At 33.0% G+C, this 22,229-nt stretch overlaps 1 protein-coding gene across 2 annotated transcripts in view; it reads left to right on the forward strand.

Annotated features, from left to right (window-relative positions):
• The window catches only part of LOC144842633 (run domain Beclin-1-interacting and cysteine-rich domain-containing protein-like), a 93,186-nt gene extending 89,760 nt beyond the window's left edge, over window positions 1–3,426 (forward strand). For both annotated transcript variants that reach the window (XM_078699112.1, XM_078699113.1), the window contains one exon: window positions 2,808–3,426. In XM_078699112.1, coding sequence (XP_078555238.1) covers window positions 2,808–2,862 — 55 coding nt within the window. In that variant the 3' untranslated portion in view covers window positions 2,863–3,426. The remainder of the gene's footprint in view (window positions 1–2,807) is intronic.
• Window positions 3,427–22,229: the final 18,803 nt, after the last annotated feature.

Raw genomic sequence — 22,229 nt, forward strand, 5'->3', positions numbered from 1 at the left:
TAATCTCAGAAAGAAAGTCTTGACAAATCTGAATAAAGGTAAAAAATTGACCTTTAGTGTTATCTTAAACATGTTTATGTAACTAAGGATAATTTTTTTTAAATAAAATATGGAGTTTTCATGAAAAAAAAATTATATTTTACATATTGAGGTCAAATGACATCAGCATTTTACCTATAATGTATTGTAGCAACTGTTTCTATACGTAACTAAGTACAATATTTTTAATATGGGGTTTCATGACTATAAACAATTGATTACATAGCTTTACTACTTTTTCCCAAATTTACTTATCTACTGAATCCCAGAAAATGTCTGACCTTGTGAAAGGGTCATTTGTTGGGTCAAATTATGTCAAAATGTATTATTTATGTTATCTTAGAACCTGTTTCTATGCGTAACTAAGGATAATTGTTTTTTTAAATACAGTTGAACCTCTCGTAAGTGGCCACCCTCGGGACCTGGAAAAGTGGCCGCTTACGGACGGTGACCCCTTACGGGAGGTTCTGCCGATAAAGGGCCAAAATCACGTATTATGGCTATACACGATATTCTTAACGAAACGAGCCTCTCAATTTTCCAGCTAATTGTATTATTATTTATAATCAGGTGGTTTAGTATTTGTTAGCATTTTCAGACAAATTTTAAAAGCTTTTATTATATGAAAAATGGTTGGTCAAAATCTGTGTAGTTTTCTCATCTCTTCACAGTAATGTTTTTAAAACCGCTTCGAAATAAAGCTAATATATAAAGAAACATGGACCTCTAATTCATAGGTCCATGCAATAAGTATCACATTTTTCGGGTGGCCGCTTACGGGAGGTCATTTATCATACAAAAAATCTCATTTTTAGTATAAAAAGGTGCCCGCAGCTGCTTACGGGAGGCCGCTTACGGTAGGTACCAAATGCACTAATTACATAGGAAGAACAAACAGGCTTTTCAAAGTGCGTCCGTTAAGGGAGGTGGCCGCTTACGGGAGGTGGCCGCTGTAAATGAAATATGGGGTTTTCATGAATAAAAATAATCACAGAAGAAAGTCTTACGAATATGACCTTGTAAAACGGTAATTTGAAAATGCAAATAAGGCATGCCTGCTAATAATCTACAAATTTAAATTTGTATAAGATAAGTATGAAAAATCTAAAGAATATCTCAATTTTAGTTACCATAGTAACTGTTGCTATGTATAACTAAGGGCAATTAAATAATTATCAGATAATTATTAATTAATAATTAATACTGAATCCAACCATCACAGTAAAAAAAATTTAGAATTTCAATATTTAATATAAAGTGTGATATTTTACATGCTGACCTTAAATGAAATGAAATTTCACATCAGGGCTTCAATATTTGTTATGTAGCATTAACATACCTGAGTATATCATTGACTTTTGATTGGTTCAATTTTGGGGAGGGGAAAGTGGTGGATCCAGGAGTTTGAAATAGTTAGTGGGTTGGAGGTGAGGGTCTAAAAACTTAACTTTATGTCTTATCTTTTGCATTGCAATTTTTAACTTGGGGTGGGTGGGGGCTTGGAGAAAGGGAGAGGGGTGGGATGGAGGAGTTTGAATCCGTCTATTGGTTGGGGCGATGGTAGCGGCAGTGTGGGTGGTGCTTGAGTGCATGCATTTGACACTCTATAGTGGATGATCGACCAAAATGTTGCAGTTTATTTTTTTGTGGTTATTGTCGGGGTAGGAGGGGGGGGGGTGGGGGTGGTAGTCGAAAGTGGTGGTGGATGGGCATGAGGAGCTTCAAAATAAGAGAGGAGTAATCTGTTGCAAAGATTAAAATTCACAACGATCTGATAATTTATTCAAATTTCCAGAGGATATAACCTATAAAATGACATTAAAACGGGAATTACTGAATCTATAATTAAAAATATTGTTTTTATTTCTCACAACACAACTAGAACTATATAAAACATTAAGAATTTTTCTGACCAATGAGTTTCAAATCAGATAATCAAAGAAAATAAAATGTTTTTACTAATATACCAACACTGCTTGTAGATTTTTAAATTACCCCAGTATTTTATTTTAGAAATCAATTATTAAACATTAGAACTACCTATTTTTAATAAATCAGCTAAAAAAATACACCACTTTGGTGAAGTAAAGTTTAGTTGCATTTAACAATTTAAAAAAAGTGAAAAACACCCCTTTTTAAATAAATAGAACATTTTTTCTATATGATGTCATGACGTCATCATGGCCAGTTGAATTCAAAAAGTCAGATTTTCATCTCTTTCGTAAAAATTTGCCTTTTAAAAGAGCGCGCACCTCGCTTTCTTGTGTCTAAAATTCTTAAAATTTTAATTAATGTAATTATTTTGATAATTATCTTCTAAAATCTTGATGTTACATTTTGATGACATTATCATGTTAAAAATTGGATTAAAAATAGATTAAAATTTCTCATCTATGCTACACTGTATATAACATATACAGTGTATTCCGTAAATGCTTTATGACACAAAATAGGTACAATTCAGCACTGTAAACATATTTAATTCATGTCATAGGATGGCATAATAATTGTCGCCGTTCATATTTTAATGTATGTGTATGTTGCGTTTGCACGGATAACCTGAACTTGTCAAAGTAACGAGTTCAAATCTAGTTCCAGATTCGAACTCTCCATAACAAATCCTGGCTACGGGCCTGTTATTTGTATATTATTGGTTTTATTGTTATAATTATAAAATAAACCTTAATACATATTCTTTTAAGATGGTGGGATTTACAGTCAGTCTTTCAATTGAGCTAGTACAGAACTATTCCAATTTTTTTTTTCAGGAGATCAAACCTTGCTTCAAACTCTAGTCAACAGAAAGTCATAGCCAGCCAATAAAAGTGACGAAAAAGAAGATGTAGATGCACAGCACAGATTTAACCAGCTATATGTGAAGAATGTAAAGAACATTACTAGAAATTTAAATCACACTAACACCAATATTTATCTATCTATAAGTGAAATATATTCAATTACTTAATTTATAAATTGTGTTTTAATAATAGGATACTGTGTTTTTAAACACAGTATTCCATAAGATTTTGGAAGCAGTTTACTTTATTTAATTTTAGCTACTGGGAGAATTTTTACAGTGGTCATTTTACAAATAAATGTGTCACTAATTTTAAGATGGTGCAAAATAACATGCATACTTTTAATATCGATTTCTAGAATTGGACTTGTTTTATCATACTGTAGTTATCAAATAAATTTAAAATGACACTAGTAATGAATTTTTAAAAATAAGAACCTACTGTATAAATAAAGCAGCTTATTTCTCAAAAGTATCCTAGACAAGATACAGATTAGGATCTTTACAAGCACAATCATGAATACTATAATAAATTTAAAACATATAAATAAATACTATATATTATAATATATATTAAATTTACTTAAATATTTTTGTTTTTTGTGTTTCTTTTGTGCTGAAATAGATCTTTTTAACCAACTTGTTTTTTTTACCAGCCTTAATAGCTGCCATGGATTTCAAACTAGCCAAAATTCTACTACCTCCCATTGTACCCATGTCAAAAAATACATATAATAGTTATTTGGCCCATTAAAACAAGTCATGTGGCCATATTATTTTTTTTAATAACTATTGAGAAATTTTTGTGTCATGATTATCAACATTTATACCACTTCTAATGAGTTTATTTTCTCCGATATTGTTAGCAAGTATTTCAATTTGATACATGATTTTCCAAAGCCAAATTTCTTATGAGATGCAATCATAAAAGGTCTTTCAATACTGTCAAGTCCTTTTGAAAGTCAAGCGATATCACACTAAGGAAAACCTTACTGCTACCAGTCCTGCTATTTGATCTGGACTCGAGACAATAGAATTACATTCTATATCAGGACAATAGATGTTTCATAGTTACTAAAACGTCAGATCTAAATAAACTGAAATTATAATTTTAATATTTATTTTTGCCGTCTGTAGTAGTTATTTATTTATTCATAGGAATCAAATTTATATCGGTACATCCATTTAAAAAAATGAAATTACAAATAACATAAGCCACAAAGTTCTACATACCATCAAAACATTATGTAAATACATAATAAATAATAAATAAATAAAACAAAAACAGAACAATAAAAGTATAGGATATTTTTAAAAAACTAAAACTTACAGATTACAGATACAATACTCATATAGAAGTCTGTATCTTGTTTTCTATTAATTAATGATTTTACGTTTGAGAGAGATAATGCTGATAATATTGTACATCTAGTAACCCATGCTTTCATTAAAAAAATCAAAAATTTTTCCTAATGTTTCATTCTCAGTGAATAAATTGTCTAGCATAAAGTGGTGTTATAATTCTTGAGATCCACAATTAAAATTATCCCAATACATACTTAAATTATGGTATATGAAGTTGTTCTTAAGATCTAAGTATCATCATAATATACGCCGTGGTTAGGATTCCGGAACTCAACTGCCCATTGTAACAGATTCAGACAGAAACTATTCACTGTGAACTAAAACCTAAAACTAAAAAAAAAAACATCCCTCTAGGCAATGGTGGGTAAAGACGATGATGGATAAGGACGATGGTGAATAAAATACAATTTTTTTAATAAAAAAAAAATTGATTGAGAATTGAACCTACAAAACCACTAGACCTCTAGCCGCAGTACCACACCACTAAGCCAGCCAACCAGTCGGAAAAATTGGTGTTAAACTGCACTGTACATGAGGTTATCAGAATGTGCATGCATGAGCGATTTTATATTGACCAGTCAATTGCGTTGATGATGTATTAATAGCACTAAGCCAAAATGTGTTCTCTATCTCCTCCTAAGCTGCAAGTCCGATACTAGCGCCTTTTTATTCCCCTTTCATTCCCCTTTCTCCATTAGTCTATATTAGAATTGCAAATTTGTACAAAAAATGTTTTTTTTAGACCAATTTTTTGCAACTGCCGAACCTTGAGTTCGGTAATTCTCTGCCATTTTCCTACGTCACAATTTATCGATACGAGACAGCAGCACATGTGATAAGCTGCAGTTTTAATATCTATTAAGGTTCAATATGTCCTAGGAAGCACGTTATTTCATGAAAATTATGCTGTATTTGACAGTTATTGTAAAATTTACACAAGCCGTGCTTGGAAACTAAGAGATGAAATTGTATCACAACTTTGAACTGTTTTATTTTAAAAATGTGTGTTTTCTTTTCCACTGCTGTTGCAAAATTAGTAGTTTTAGTTTTAAAATAAGTTTTGTAATAGCGTTTAGTCAAATTTTATGTTGTTATAGTTCATAATCAAATATGAAAAATGTTTTAGTTTCAGTTTTTATTTTCCATTGTTTTTGTATTAAATTTTGTAATTTGTATGGACGCACCATCTACGCATGTGTGCCACTGTTAAAAAAGTGTTGTTCCAATATTATTATTATAGCCAAAGAATAGTATACTTAGGAAATGCAAAAACAAATTTGACCGTCTTATCTATGAAATGTTGTATATCAGACAATTAAAACCTAGTCTGAATAAACAAAGTGACTCTGTAAAAGCAGGGAAGAGTAATTTAACTCTTCCCTGGTAAAAGCTAAGCTTTTCATTTGATCATGGAGGAAAAAATAAATTTATTTTTTCCTCCATGATTTGACAGGATGTTAGACAATAGGTCTTTTGACCCTTGGCTTGTGCTATTTAATTAGTTGTTGTTTTATATTTTATTCATTGGACTTGATAATGACCCCATGATGGAGTCGAAACGTCGTTCTTTTTTAAGCGTTATTTTTATATTATGTATTTACAATAAACGTACCCTCATTCGTAATTTGAAACACGATGACCAGCTTAACTTGTTCAGGAGACTTCAACAGTGTAGTAAGAAATTAGTAAGTTGTGAAACGTCAATTGAATTTCTTCAATTATGTCAAAACCTTGGACTCACTCCAACATTTGTCAAAGTGGATCAGGAAAAGTCAAAGAGATGGAGCAATTCTGCTAAATTCTTTGAGGAAAATGTAATATCGGAAGAGCTGAAAGCGAAGCTGAAAGCGAAGCTGAAACTTCTTGGTAATCTCAGAAAAGAAATAAATACTATTTACACAGAAATCAGAAGTCAATGTTCGTCATTTCGTTATCTCGCTATTCTTCAGACTATGACCAAGCTACGCTGTAATCAGTATGGAGCAGAAATAAATGGACATTCTAAGAAAATCGCAAACCTAATGAAGCTGGAGCCTAAAATTGTTGGTGAGGAAACTAAAGAATTAACAGCAGCTACTCTAAAGTCTATCGCACTTAATTATATAGAAAGGAAAGGACCATCCCCACCAAAAGCCTTAACAAGAGCGCTTGGCCAATGAAAGAAGAGAGATGATATAATCATCACAAAGCCAGACAAAGGATCAGGAGTAGTAGTCATGGATAGAAGTGAGTATGAACATTTATTATGCGGTCCTACTAAAAACCACCAGATACCACCAGATACCTAACACAGGAGCGGTCCTACTAAAGGTTTACAGCCGAAACGGCCGCCAACTGAAACGGCCACGCAAACGGCCGCCAATTGAAACGCAATTAAATGTATGAAACGCCGCGTGTGCCGTTTGTCATACAACGTGCAATCAAAACGACGTGTGGTTTAATACAATTGTTTTACTTTTTTTTCAGATTGAAATGACTTTAGACGTATGTGACTTAATAAATATTAATAGATAGATGTTTTTAATTATTTATGTATTATTATGTTTATCGTATAATAATGAATATTGTGTAAACATAATTGGGTTTTTTATATATTTTTTTAATGTAGGCCTATACAGTAAAAGTGTAAGGAAAAGAATTGGAATTGGACAAAATAAATGATAAATAATTACTATTATTATATTAAAATCTAAATTCTCCCTAGTACTAATACTGTAGTAAACCTACATAGTTAAGTTCAATAAATGTTTAAATATCCTATTTATTAAATTTTATTCTTTTTTTAAGAATTAGTTTTTTAAGATACATTACTTTTTTTTAATTACCGGTAACACTATTTCAAACAATTGTAGCGGTTTCGTTGCGGAATGTCATCATGTTCGCAATTAAATCATATAACATATAATTAATAACAATTACGTTAGATAAGAAGACAACTTAGGGCGTTGACATCACAAACTCAACACAATCGATTCAACGCAACAATAGCGACTTTAATTACAAACAATACACACACAGACACTAGCAAATGCTAAACAATACGCAACACGATTTTATTCAAAATACAAACGAGGACATTTTATTCAAATTATTATTATTTTTAATTGTTTACAATTAATGGTGGTCATGGCTTTAATATTAAACACAGATCATTATTTTTATTTCACATTACATTAAATATTATATTACAGTTAGTAACCTTTATTAACAACCGATTTATTTATGTATTATGAATCAAAACGAACTTTATAATTAATTTATTTCATATATGTACAATAAAATAGATTTCAATAATCATTAATAATAATAATAAAATAATCAGATTGCTTAAATAAGTTAGTTTGCATACAGTAGATAGTAATTATAGAGAATTGATTTACACTTTATTTTTCAAAATATCTTAAATTACAATATTAAGTGCTTAACAAATATGTTTATACATTAGCAAAGTTAATTAAATATTACACCATTTGTATTAGTGAAGTCTTTGTTTGTATTCTAAGGATTACGTGCGTTTCGGCTGATGACACGGCTTGATGCTAACAGCAACGATCTTGCAGTTCGTGCACCTCTTACGTACTCGTCCCAGTATCCGTTCAATCGTTGTGTTGCAATGACGGCATGTCGTGACTGTCTTCGGATCTCATCCTCTCTAAAAATGAGCTCTGCATTACATTACAGCAAGTAGAAGTGAAGGTTCGCTTTAAAGGAGAACAAAACAATGTTAAATAACAAACTATACTAAAAACAAATGATGTTCAAAGAACACAAAAAAACTAACTTACCTCGCTTAGCTCTGTGATTGAGGCGTTGGTGGTAACCTTCCAAATCGTTGTTGGTACGAATTTGCTGTCGGAATATCACCCAATCCATTGGACTGTAGATGTCATTATAAACGTAAATAAATATAAAATGTTGGCGGCCGTTTCAGTCGGCGGCCGTTTCGGTCACACACCCTACTGAACACCACCAGATACCTACTAGAGCAATAAATCTTACCACCAGAGAGCAGCCACCTGTTTGGAATTGATTATTAAGGGTATATTGCAAATTTCAAAGCTTAATTCTTTCAGAAACTGATAAAATAATTGAAGTTTAAAGTTGAATTTCTCGCCGTCGTATTCCAGAACCGAATGCTCGTATTTTATCCTTTTTATGAGGATTAATGATGGAAGTGTTAGCGGGCTAATTCAAAAGCTTTGTTTGAAAACTCTTTTTTTTCAGGTAAAGTTTCATTATTCTTCGGTAAAATTTTAATATTTCTAAAGCAGATTGTTTTGTGATAGTCTCTATACATATTTTATCAACTTTGGATGCTGATTTTAGACAGAATTTTGTACTTCATTTATGTGGATCCTACTAGGCTGTACTCAATTCATTGTGGTATATTAAACACAAGCTACTGCTACAGGAAGTGAACCCATTGTTCCCAACCAAGCTAGAAGCTAGGCCATAAAAGCTAACATCCTTTGTCAGAACAAAGAATATACCTTCAAATCAAAATGGAACACTCAAATGGAGACGATGGTCCTACAACTACAGTGGACTCAGTTTTTCAAGATATTGATCCAGAGATTTACCAAGACGACAGCCAAATACCATCCACAATCAAATGTATTTCACGTTGTCAATTCGATAATTTGGAAAAAGGCAAATCACTAGAATGCGCGTTATGTGAAGCTCACTACCACAAGCTATGTGTGGGAATGAAAGTAAAGCAGAATCCACGCATTTGGATATGCCCGATTTGTAAAGAGATCCCTATGAATCTCAGCAATATGCATAAGAAAACATCAGAACTTGAGGAGACGATTACAAATCTAATCAAAATCAACCAACAACTAAAGAACGAAATGAAAGAACAAGCGACTATAATTACAAACATGCAATCGCAATTACGCATGCAGTCAACAACTACAACGAAAGATACGCCTTGCACAGACAGTGTGAATCAACCTTCTTCATCGAAACATTCCCATTCAAAGTCATCAGGAAGACCCGAAAATAAGCCTAATGAAAAATTGAATCTAATAATCGGCGACTCAATGGTGAAGGATATAAATGAAGGAGGACTTCAAACAACCAAAGTCATCTGCATGAGAGGTGCAAAAGTATGTGATATAAAGGATAAATTGAGTGTTATCAATAAGTCAGACCACCATTATGAAAACATCGTAATACATGTGGGTACAAATAACTGTGTATCCGAAGAAAAATGTAACCAAGGAATTGCCGATTTCAAAGGCATGATAGAAGAGTTGAAATCTGATCTACCTAACGCTTCATTATTAATCTCATCTGTATGTCCAAGATCTGATAACCCGCAATATCAACTACTTGTCAACGACTTTAATGATGCAATCAAAGAAATCGCGAAGACTCATCGTTGCGAGTTCGTCGATCATGATCAAACGTTTAAGCTTCAAAATGGATCTTTAACAAGAAGGAACCTTAACGGTAGTGGCTTGCATCTCTCTAAGGAAGGCACGCGAACCCTAATTCACAACATCGATATGGTACATAACATTATTAAAACAAGAGTAAATGACGCGAACACCCACAAGATAGCACAACGGAAGCGGAAAGACAATAGAGGACACAATGTTACGAAAACAACAAAAGAAAAACGCCTGTCGCAAAGCTATGTATCGCGTTGTCAGAAGTGTGGTCTAACAAATCACACTACAAGGAACTGCACACACAATCACGCGATAAAATGTTTCACTTGCCACAAGATAGGACACAAGGCATACAACTGTACTCAGCAACGAGACGGGTTACACAACGACCGGTCACCATAGGATACAGCCCGCAACTTTTCAAAACACTACGAACGTCATGAGGACAATACATTTTGCTTATTAAATGATGAACTCACAATCACACATAAAACCAATATAGCAGAACTAATTGAATCACCATCTAGCTCGAACTCCAAAAAGAACTATCGACATAGAAGAGGAGGTAAAAAAGGTAAACAGTTTAAAAAACCATTTAAAGAGTCAACTCTTAAAATTGCCTTTAATAATGTTAATCATCTCAGACCTAAAATGTATGAAGTTTCATCCTTTCTATATAACAATAATATAGATATCTTTGGTGTCGCAGAGACTTTTTTAAGAAACGATATGACAGTCTCTGTTAATGGGTATAAATGGTTCGGTAAAAATAGGAAGCTTAAGAATGGAGGGGGTATTGGCCTATTTGTGTCTAATGATATTGTTGTACTCGATGAAAACTTATTTGAAAGCAATTTAGATGAATATGAAAGGATGTGGCTAAAAATGAATATTAATAACAAACCTTTTTATATTGCCGTTGTATATTTTCCCGTCGAGGGAGTTAACAAAGAGTTGACTGCAGAATTATATAATCAACTCTTATTAGAAATTTTAAAGATAGAAAATATTAACGAAGAGGATGACCCCTCTATCCTGATAATAGGCGATTTTAATGGTCGGATAGGCAATGCAATTGTAAATGGTGATAGAACTTTAAACTCAAACGGAATTAAGTTACTAGAGTTCAGTGATAATTCTAGTTTATCAATATTGAATCGTACTATCTTCTGTGAAGGGAAAATAACATGGGTAAAAGGTAATCAGACCAGTACAATTGACTATATGCTCTCTTCTAAATGTATTCTTAATAAGATTAGTAAGCTAATTGTAGACGAACTTAGGCATTATAGTATTGGTAGTGATCATAACATGTTGATCCTAAATTTAATTAATAATGAAAATAATCAGTATAGTTTAGATGAAAGAAAGAATAAGTCATTTATTTGGGATACACATAAAGGTCAAGATTATTCTGCTTACCACCAAGAACTGAACTTAGGATTTGATAACTGGGATGTTATTGTTAACAACTTCAATAATGTTAATGACATTTGGGAAGCATGGAAGTCAATTGTTATTTCAGCTGCGGTAAATGGAATTGGAAAGAGAGTAATTAATAATAAACATAAACCATGCTTTGATAAAGAAGCTGATATTGCAATAAAACGTAGGAAAAATGCTGCACGAACGCATAGAAAGTACATCAAAAGAGAAGATAAAGATAATGCTACTTCAGAATTTTTATGGAATAATTACCTGGAAAAACGTGCCGATACTAAAATTTTAATTAAACAAAAGATTAACAAGAAAAGAGTCGATAATTCAATTAAAATTGCTAATAAAGGTGGACCAAGATGTAAAGATTTCTGGAAAGCCCTAAGAGGCCCTAAACATAAACAGGAAGTGGTCAGTTGTATTAAATCACCTTTTTCGGACGAAATTATTACAGAAAAGGTTAAAATGAACCAAACAGTAAAACAATACTGGGAAACTCTAGGAAAAATGCATATGAATATGTCTGATTGCATCTCACTTAACACGTCGATGTTTATCCAGAAGGTACGTTCCGATCTAAGTTCAGACAATCCTAATAATACTAATATTAATGATAATAATGCAAATAGTAATGAACACTCGGAATCATTCCTACATAATATCAAATTAAATATTAATACTGTTTCAATTGCTCTTGCACATGCCAAAAATAATAAGGCGCCAGGGCCAGACGGAATTACAAACGAACTCCTTAAAAATGGGGGTGTTTATATTGAATACTCTCTTTTGTTTATGTTCCAAAGAATTATCGAACTAGGAGAAATTCCAAATGAATGGAACAAATCTACTATTATCCCTATTTTCAAAAAAGGAAATAGGTTAGACTTAAATAATTATAGAGGTATTTCGTTGACTTCCTGTATATCTAAGATTTTCAATAGGATTATTGCTTTCTCAATAACTGATTTTCTTGAAGAAGGGGATGTCCTTTCGGAAGTACAGGGAGGTTTTCGCGCACAGCATAGGTGTGAGGATCACATTTTTACATTAAAAAGTATTGCTGCCTGCAGATTTGCAGAAGGGAAAAACACCTATATGGCTTTCCTGGACTTCCGAAAGGCATTCGACAGTGTATGGCGAGAAGGGCTACTAAAAGCTATATGGAACTGTGGTATTAGGGGTAATATATGGAAACTTATTGACAAATTATATAAAAATGTTGAAGGATATGTAAAATTTGGAAACATTTCTACTGATTCATTTGTAATCGATCAGGGAGTTAAACAGGGATGTACTCTATCTCCTGTACTCTTTTCCATTTTTATTAATGAATTTAAGAAGTTGTTAGAGTCAAATAATGTTGGTGTTAAGATCCAAAATAAATGGATGGGTAGTCTTTTCTGGGCTGATGATGTCGTGCTAATTGCCAATAATGAGCATGACCTTAAAAAGATGCTTAAATTAGCAGGTGATTTTTCAAATGATTGGAAAATTAATTTTAACTATGAAAAATCAAAAGTCTTGATTTTTGGAAAAAAGATAAATAAATATAAACAATGGGATCTTGGCAAACATCACATCACAGAAACAGACACCTACCAATATCTAGGAGTGCTAATATCAAGAAATTTATGTGAACATCCGCATATTGACAATGTTGTTAAAAAGGGTAATAGATTAGTTTCATATGTTAAATCTATAATTGATAATCTTGATGACTTTGACAGAGTATATTACGGAAATATCCTATGGAAAACAATAGTTTTACCTTCTATTAATTATGCTTGCTCTGTTTGGACTGGAGGGTCCAATTCAGATATTGAGAGACTGGAACGGCTTCAAATGCAGATGGCACGATATATTTTAAAAGCACCAGTGTTTACACCCAAAGTGGCCTTATATGGAGATTTAGGATGGATACCCTTAACCGTATCTCATAACATATTACAACTAAAATTCTTTGAACGTTTAGTCGGGTTAAATGAAAAACGATGGCCCAACCTATTGTACAAGACTATGCTTAATTACAACACAAAAGAATTACGATTTAAATTCCTTAGTTGTGTACGAACCACTTTCTGTAGATTTGAATGCATGCATATTTTTAACAATGTTATTAAAAATCGCACTATGGAAAATTGGTTTAATTTACTGAAACAAAATATTTTAGATAATGTAAATAATCAATGGTCAGAGGACCTCGCATCTAAATCGTCGCTATCTTTTTATGCAAAGTTAAAATCAAAGCCGGATCTTGAAAAGTTTTTACTTGATAAAACAAATTTTAATGGTGCCCGTCTTAAATTTCAAGCCCGTTCCAATACTCTCCCTTTAAATTTTAAATTAAGTAAATGGACCGTGGATAATGATGGTCTCTGTTTATTGTGTAACTCTGGAAATATAGAGGACATATCTCACTTTTTATTTAGTTGTGATGCATTACAATGTGTAAGAGAAGAACAGCTAAATATACTTAAACAAGACTTAATTTTTCATAACGAGTTAGATGTTTGGGAAACATTCTGCACCAGTAACAATGACGAAAAAATGTTATATGTTCTGGGGACGGATACACTTCCCCTCAGTAATAATGTTCTATTGAGTCTTGACAAATTTTGTAAAGTATACCTAGCAAGATCATGGAAAATACGAAACAATCTTATACAACTCGCAGATAGCATGTAATGTTTTTGTTTTGTTGCGGTATAGAGATCTTTTTATTTTGAGTTTTTAATATTACTATTTTTTTTTTTAAATTTTGGTACAATTTTTTTTTTTTTTTTTTTCAGTTACTGTACTACTTAAAAATTGTTTGTATTTCTTTTCTTTTTCTTTTTAACTCATTGTATTTTGCATAAGTGCCGTACGACTACGATAGCGATCGAGTCGGCGGTTGATAATTTTATTTTGTATCTGTTTGTTTTTATTAATTTGTATCTGTTGAATGTCTATCTGTATATAGAACGCACCGTGTATGAACGGGTGCCACCGTTGTAAAGGTGTAGTTTCAATAAATTATTATTATTATTATAAACATTAAATAGCAACGAAACGAACGCATTCATCCGTGTCTCTTGTGTATTGTATTCAACAATCAACTATGAGGCGCTACCGATGCTTTTTTGTTACTTTAGATTCGGCCCACTTTTGGGCCGAATCGTCCCACTTTGTGGGCCGAAACGTCTCACTTTAGACCAAATTCATATTCATTTTTTTTGGTATTTATCCAGTTTTTAAAGATGTTTAACAATCCGTATTTATTGATATTGACAATCTTGATATAATATATATAATAAATTACTAAAAAAACGTAATTTTATATTCAATTTATTACTTCGAAAACCTTGTTTATTTCGTGCATTCGCCAAGCGACCAACAGAGGGCGTAACTTGTTTACATCGTTCGCGTGACTAAAAAATGATCATTTTCGACAATGTTTTCAAAATGTTTGCTTTATTGCATCTTTATCCCTAATAGTACTACCCCATAGTCTCTCTGAAAATAAAGTTTGGGGAAAAAAGCTTATTTTATGCTTATAAATGCATATCAAAGCCGATAAATTTAAGTGTGCCGAATCTTCTCAGGGCCGAATCGTCCCGGGCCGAATCGTCTCAGGGCCGAATCGTCCCGTTATCGAGCTATTCAACTTTAAACTTCAATTTTTTATCAGTTTCTGAAAGAATTAAGCTTTGAAATTTGCAATATACCCTTAATAATCAATTCCAAACTGGTGGCTGCTCTCTGGTGGTAGGATTTATTGCTCTAGTAGGTATCTGGTGGTGTTTAGTAGGACCCAAGCAGGAGTACGGAATAGACTTGTCTGCAAAGCAAGTAAACTCAAAGTTGAAGAGCCTGCGAAAGCAGTAGGCCTACAACATTGCAAAAGACAATAACTTAGAGAGGGAAAGAATTACTTAGGGGTTTCGTTAGTAGCCGGCAACCGGCGCATTCGCAACCTTTGACATTTTCGCCGGCTACTTTCTGTCTACTTAGGCCTACACAGCCTAGCTCCCGGCGCGAGTACTTTTATTAATCAAGAACAATACGTACGTGTTTGTTGTATTTATTACGTTGTATTATTTTATAGTATTATTTCTTTATTTCATATAAAACATCAAAAACATTGAACACCACCATGCCACAAGTTACCACTAGTGGCCAAAGGCCAGATTGTGGGTAACTTTTACATGCATGTACCTAAACCAATAAAAATATACAAAATTTGAAAGAGTGTTGACAAAGTGCGAGGCATGCGAGGCACGCCAAATATTTGTGCGAGGCATCATTTTATCATTTCCAAAAGTGCGAGGCATGCGAGGCATATAGTTTACAATTTCAAAAAGGTGCGAGGCATATCTTAACGTGCTATTATGCTATATTATAGGCCTAATAATCAATCGATACAAGCGTATCTAAATAGATTCGTGTATACACTCATCATGTTGTTTATTTTTATGTAACGATTGTTTTTTCATTCAAGTCATATCGTGTCCAATTTTACTTTTACAAAAGTGCCCAAACTACGGTTAAAAAATCTGAACGACAGTCTTCAACTTTCGATAAACAATAATTGTTATAGCGACACACTCATCAAATGACTGCCATGTTTGTTGGCATTTCGAGCGTGTTCACTTTACAATTAATTTAATTCTCTCTCGAACATAGCAGAGTGAAAATAATATTTTGTCACACCCCTGCGCCTCGATCCGGTAGACCCGAGAGATGGAAAATCCCTCTTTACTATTTAGCAGGTAGCGGAATGATTCTGCCCTCAGCTCAGAGGAGTCGGCCTTGTGGTGCATTCCCCTCCTATAGCACGTGGTTCCAGCAGCAACGCACAGACTTCTCTCTGAGCGGCGTGCCAAATACATTTTTGACATTCCATTCTCTAGGAAATCAACACGTGTACCTCTCTCGCAAATAAGGTGAACAGCGATTGCCAGGACAAGTTCAATAACTGGCGGTGAATAAAAGGTAACTGATATGCCGATCAAATAACATGCCGCAAAGAAAAAAAAATTGCGAGAGAATTCTGGAGCGCGTGTGAAAAAAGACTTACGTCCGACAATTGTAATACTAGGCTTAAAATTAAACTTTAGCTAATATGCTTAGCCCTAACGTAGATAAGAGGCCTATGTAGAAAATAATTTAATCAATTTTGATATAATAATAATTGGTGTAATATTTTTTAGTTTTAGTAAGCTAGGTATATTACGAACGATTTTTATTTATTGTTGTTTGATAAATAACTTTATCGTGTGAATACCACACCTTAGAAGTATACCTCATGAGACTTTAATGAAAGAATCACATAAAAAGGCGTGTTTCTCGCACACTGTTCGCGAATTTCACTTATTCAATGTTCAATATTTTTGTTTCTATGGAGCGCCAAAAGAGCAACGATAATAGAGGACTAAAACTCAGTGGAATGCGTCAATTTCTCATGCATTTATTGGTGAAACACACGTTTTATTTCAATATATTTGTTAATTTGTCAATAAAAATGCTGTAATATGTTACTGCTGATACTGTTCTGTTTTCAAAGAATAATAATCGATCCTAAATCAACATCACTACCTAGTCTAGACCTAGGACATCCTACTAAGGATATTATGATGAATTTTTCTATTTTATTCTTTAAAAGGTTAACGAAACCGTGTACAGTATCAACAGTAACATTTTTCCTTACTGACAGTGACAAAATCTATTGAAATTGTACGTGATTTTCACCAAATAATGCGTTAAATATATGGATTCCACAGAGTTTTTAGCCCTCTAATTAATTTTGCTCTTTTGGCGTTCCATAGAAACCAAAATATTGAACATTGAGCGTGCGAAATTCGCAGTATGCGAGAAAAACGTCTGTAAAATCACCAATTTAATGGATTTATTGTTACTTTTATGTGATTTTTCGGCGCTAGTTCCGTTTCGCACCTGTCATTTATTTCGACTCAAAATTTGTTAAGAAACTTTATCGTGACTACCACACCTTAGAATTAGGCCTCAAAAATACTTTTACGAAGGAGATCACATAAAAAGTGACAAATAAATGCTTTAAATTGATGAATTTACAGACGTGTTTCTCGCACATCGGTTCGTCAATGCCAAAAGAGCAATCATAATAGACGGCTAAAAACTCAATATAATGCGTATATTTAATGCATTTATTGGTGAAAATTACGTTCAATTTTAATATATTTTGTCAATGCAACAAAACCCTAGGCCTAAATCAGCATCACTACCTAGCCTAGGCCTAAGACTAAGAGGAATATTATTTAGATCATTGAGGTATAAAAACTACAGTACATGTAATATGATGATGAACTTGTCGATTTTCATTCTTAAAAGTTAACGAAAACTGCGAAAACCATGTACAGTATCAACAGTAACATTTTTGTTGCATTGACATTGACAAAATATATTAAAATTGAACGTCTGTATATTCATCAATTTAAAGCATTTATTTGTTACTTTTTGTGTGATCTCCTTCATAAAAGTATTTTTTAGGCCTAATTCTAAGGTGTGGTACTCACGATAAATTTATTTAACAAATTTTGAGTCGAAATAAATGACAGGTGCGAAACGGAACTAGCGCCGATTTTTCTTCATTAAAGTAGGCCTACTAATTCTAAGCTGTGGTATTCAGGATAAAGTTGGTTAAAATACAAGGCAGGTGCAAAAGGGAACTAGCCTAGCGGGCCTAGGCTACTTCAATTTCGGTGATTTCCTGCCTCGCAATTTTGAGAAATGATAAAACGATGCCTCGCATACATTTCTGACTTGCCTCGCGTGCCTCGCACTTTGTTACTACCCAATTTGAAACATACAAAATAATAAATTATACAAAGATGAGTGTAGATCAGGCGTCGCGACGACACAATGATGATGGATTAAAATAGGATTGTAATTAAATATTTAATCAATTATTTTACCATGTAATCTGTACACGAAAGGGACCTATGGAATTTTCCTTTGAAACTTTTCGCACTGTGTGTGTAGCATGCGTTTTTCCCGAGGCATTGTTAGAAATCCTTCAACCGTGACGACCGACCCGTCAACGGCGAATACACCAACGCGATTCGCTTAAAATGACATCATATGATCTTCTGATATTTCTGTGGTTGAGCCTCTCAGAATTTCACGAAAATTCTTTTAAACATGTAAAAATTAGATATTTGTTATGATATACGATTTATCTATAAACAACTCGAATTATAAACTACCTAATATTTCGAGAAAATAAACATTTTTAGCACTTAGAACTATATTATCTTGGCGTAGGAAAACAAATTTTAATTTGTGAGAGGCTCAAAACCACGCTGAAGGTGGGAAGTCTTCTCCCTCCTACTGGACCGCATGTAGCCGTTTTGCGTTGAAAATTGTCGTACGGGCTTGTGTCGTTGTGTCGTTAACTGTATTATTCATATCAGGGGCGGACGCAGGGGTGTTGCCCCAGTTGCCCGGGAAACACCCTTAATTTCATACTAAATGTTTTTTTCTGCCACTAAATTAAAATTTAGATCCCATTTCATCATATATATTAACCATTTAACGTTATAGAAATCCAGGGTTGGAAGAGTCTATTATGCAAATTGATTGACTGCAGCGTAAAATTAACCGCGCACAATTTAACGGCGGTCAGCGGATTTTTTTTCCGTTTTCCACGTCCGTAAAATTGGGCCGAGTTTCCGTAGTAATTACGGACGTTGCGAACTTTGAAATAACGGTGTTTAATTGCTATTCTTTCTGCAAATTTCGATCATATTTTCTTTTCTGGAGTGTGTTTTAAGCAACACAGTTTTACTGTAGTACAGGCTATATGTGACATTTATCCTATGTAACCTTAAAAAAATTCTAATAAAAGGTCTTTTGGTATTTTCTTGTAGCTATAGGTGTGAATAAATACCAAAAAATTGTTGCAGCCTTCTAGTTGCTGCGTTAGTGAGATATTGAGGGTCAAAGGTCAGTGACCTTTTTGTGGCATTTGATGGCTCATAACTCCTCAACTCCTGGGTTTAAAAAGACAAATGTGGTGTCTACATCTATGTTTTAGTGGTCAAACAACAAAATAAAGTTTTTGCAAATTTCGGGTTACTTGTGCCATTGGTCAGATAGTCGGGTCAAATGTCATTTACCTTTATTCATTAATAACTACTGCTAGTCTAGGACCTGGGTAAGATTTGTATGAATTCAATTTAGGAGAGAACATCTCAACTGTTATAGGACAATTAGACCCCAAGGAACAACATGGGATATGTGCCAAATTCGTTATCTGGGGCGAACATGCCCAAAATCGGGGTCAAAGGTTAGAAATGTGTGGTTCTTATATCTCGACAACCACTTAACGTACAGATTTGCTTTTGGTGTCAAATTGTTCAGAATATACATATTTATATTTGGTCTAACACAACTTTTACCCTAAAAAATGACCGGAAATGCTTTTACTGACCTTTGACCAAAAAATGACCAAAAAAACACATTTTCGGGTTAAATTTTTCTTTAAAATGTCAGTGGACACACTGTATGGTATAAAATGTACATATACAATATGCTACCCATTGCTACCCAACTTGTATTGAAAATTTTAATTAGGAATCTAATTTTATGGAAAATGTGCATGATTGACTTCAGTATTTAGAATTATTAATTTATCTTTATCAACTGGTACGACCTTTCCTGATGATTGAAGTTGGGTCTAGTTACACCTATTTAAAGAAGCCTTCACTGGATCCTACTTCCATGGCAAATTTTCGATATATTTCTAATGTCGCTTTCTTATCTAAGATCCTTGAGAAATGCGTTGCTTTAGATCTCATACATTTTCTTGACGACAATAATCTGTTCGACCCTCTTCAATCAGCATATAGAAAGCACCACAGTACAGAGTCAGCCATTCTCAAGGTGCATAAGGATATTATTTTAGCTCTGGGTAAAGGTAATTGTCTTTTTTCTGTGTACCTCGACCTGTCCGCAGCTTCTGATACCATGGACCATTCCATTCTTATTGCAAGACTCTCGTCTATTAGTATCCGTGGATCTGCTCTGAATTGGTTCAAGTCATATTTGTATTCTAGGAAGCAGCAGGTCCAGATTGGTAATGTCAAATCCACCTCTATCAACCTGAAATGCGATGTTCCTCAAGGATCAATACTAGGTCCAGTATTGTTTTTAGTTTACATCTCGCCCATGAGTGATATCATTAAGAGACATTGTGTCCAATATTATGTGTACGCAGATGATACACAACTGAACATCAGCTTTAAACCAGCAGAGTTTAATGAGGCGAAGTCGGTTATCGAAGCTTGTGTTGTTGATGTTCAGGATTAGCTAACTAAAAACATGCTCTTTTTAACCCTGGTAAAACAGAAATCTTATTTCTTCATTCAAAACACTTCAAGAAATTGCCCATTGCTAGAAACATCAATCACACCATCGTTGGAGGTTAGACATATCAACAACATTAGTAAATCTGATACCTACCACCTTCGTAACATAAGAACAATTCGAAAATCCTTAACCCACTCCTCGCTTATTAAACTTGTCCATTCACTAATAACATCACAGTTAGACTACTGCAATGCCATTTTGTTTGGTCTACCAGATAAAGAACTTAATAAACTACAACTTATTCTTTTAAATACTGCAGCTCGACTTGTATCCGGCACTTAAGATTTGCATATATTACACCAATATTGTATAAACGTCACTGGCTTCCAATTAAACAACAAATTATTTTTAAATTAATGTTAATTACATAAAAATCTCTTCACGACAAATCACAATCATATATTCCCAATTTAATTATACGTAGAGCTTCAGTTTGCAAAAGATCTCTTAGGTTGACCACTAATCCATCAGCACTTTTTGTTCCACCCAGCCGCCCAGTGTAAATATATTTTGGTTTATTATAAATTTAAGTCTAGTGTTTTAATTAACTATTTGGTATCAAATGAAACCCTATAAAACATGATACCTAGTACATACAGATTATAATATGTATTGAAAATGAATCATTTTTTTGGGGGGGAAAATATGCATATTTTAATAAACTTTCATCAAAACTCTAGGATTATATATTATAAATAAACCAAAATAAATTTACACTGCTTAATGTATACTCATTTTTGTCAAAAAAATTATATTTCCAAAAAACTTAGCATCATAATTGTAGATTTTCAATACATGTTGGGTAAGCAATGGATATCATATATTGTATGGACTTTTCTTTTTTATACCAAATATTTCATTACAATGCTAGAATTATTTCACCCAAAATAAACTTACATTAATTTATACTCATTTTTGTCTAAATTTAATAAAATATGCATATTTTCCAAAAATAACATCACATAATTAAATACAAGTTGGGTAGCTATGGATAGCATATTGTATGTGCTTTCCTTTGATACCAATATGTCTTTTCAAACATTTGAATTATTTAATATTGATAAATAAACCAAAATAAATTAACAATATCTGGTATTGGTAATGTATACCAATTTTTGTCAAAAAGCGATTAAAATATGCACATTTTTCACCAAAGTAGCATCATAATTACAGACTTTTATTAAAAGTTGGATAGCAATGGATAGAATATTGTATGGGCTTTTATTTGATACCAAATAGTTCTTCCAAGCACTTATTTAAAATTATTTAATATTATATAAATAAGCAACAACAATTACGCTACTAAATATTCATTTTTGTATAAAAGTAATCAAAATATGCACATTTTCCATAAGATTAGATTCCTAATTAAAAAATGTTTAATACAAGTTGGGTAGCAATAGGTAGCATATTGTATATGCTTTCATTTGATACCATACAGTGTGTCCATTGACATTTTAAATAATAATTTAACCCGAAAATGTGTTTTTTGGTCAAAGGTCAGTAAAAGCATTTCCGGTCATTTTTTGGATAAAAGTTGTGTTAGACCAAATATAAATATGTATATTCTAAACAATTTGACACCAAAAGAAAATCTGTATGACAAGTGGTTGTCGAGATATAAGAACAACACATTTCTAACCTTTGACCCCGATTTTGGGCATGTTCGCCCTAGATAACGAATTTGGCACATATCCCATGTTGTTCCTTGGGGTCTAATTATCCTATAACAGTCCTAAATTGAATGAATACAAATCTTACTCAGGTCCTAGTAGCAGTAGTTATTAATGAATAAAGGTCAATGA

This window comes from Antedon bifida, chromosome 5 (genome assembly GCF_963402885.1).
Source record: "Antedon bifida chromosome 5, ecAntBifi1.1, whole genome shotgun sequence".
Lineage (NCBI taxonomy): Eukaryota > Metazoa > Echinodermata > Crinoidea > Comatulida > Antedonidae > Antedon > Antedon bifida.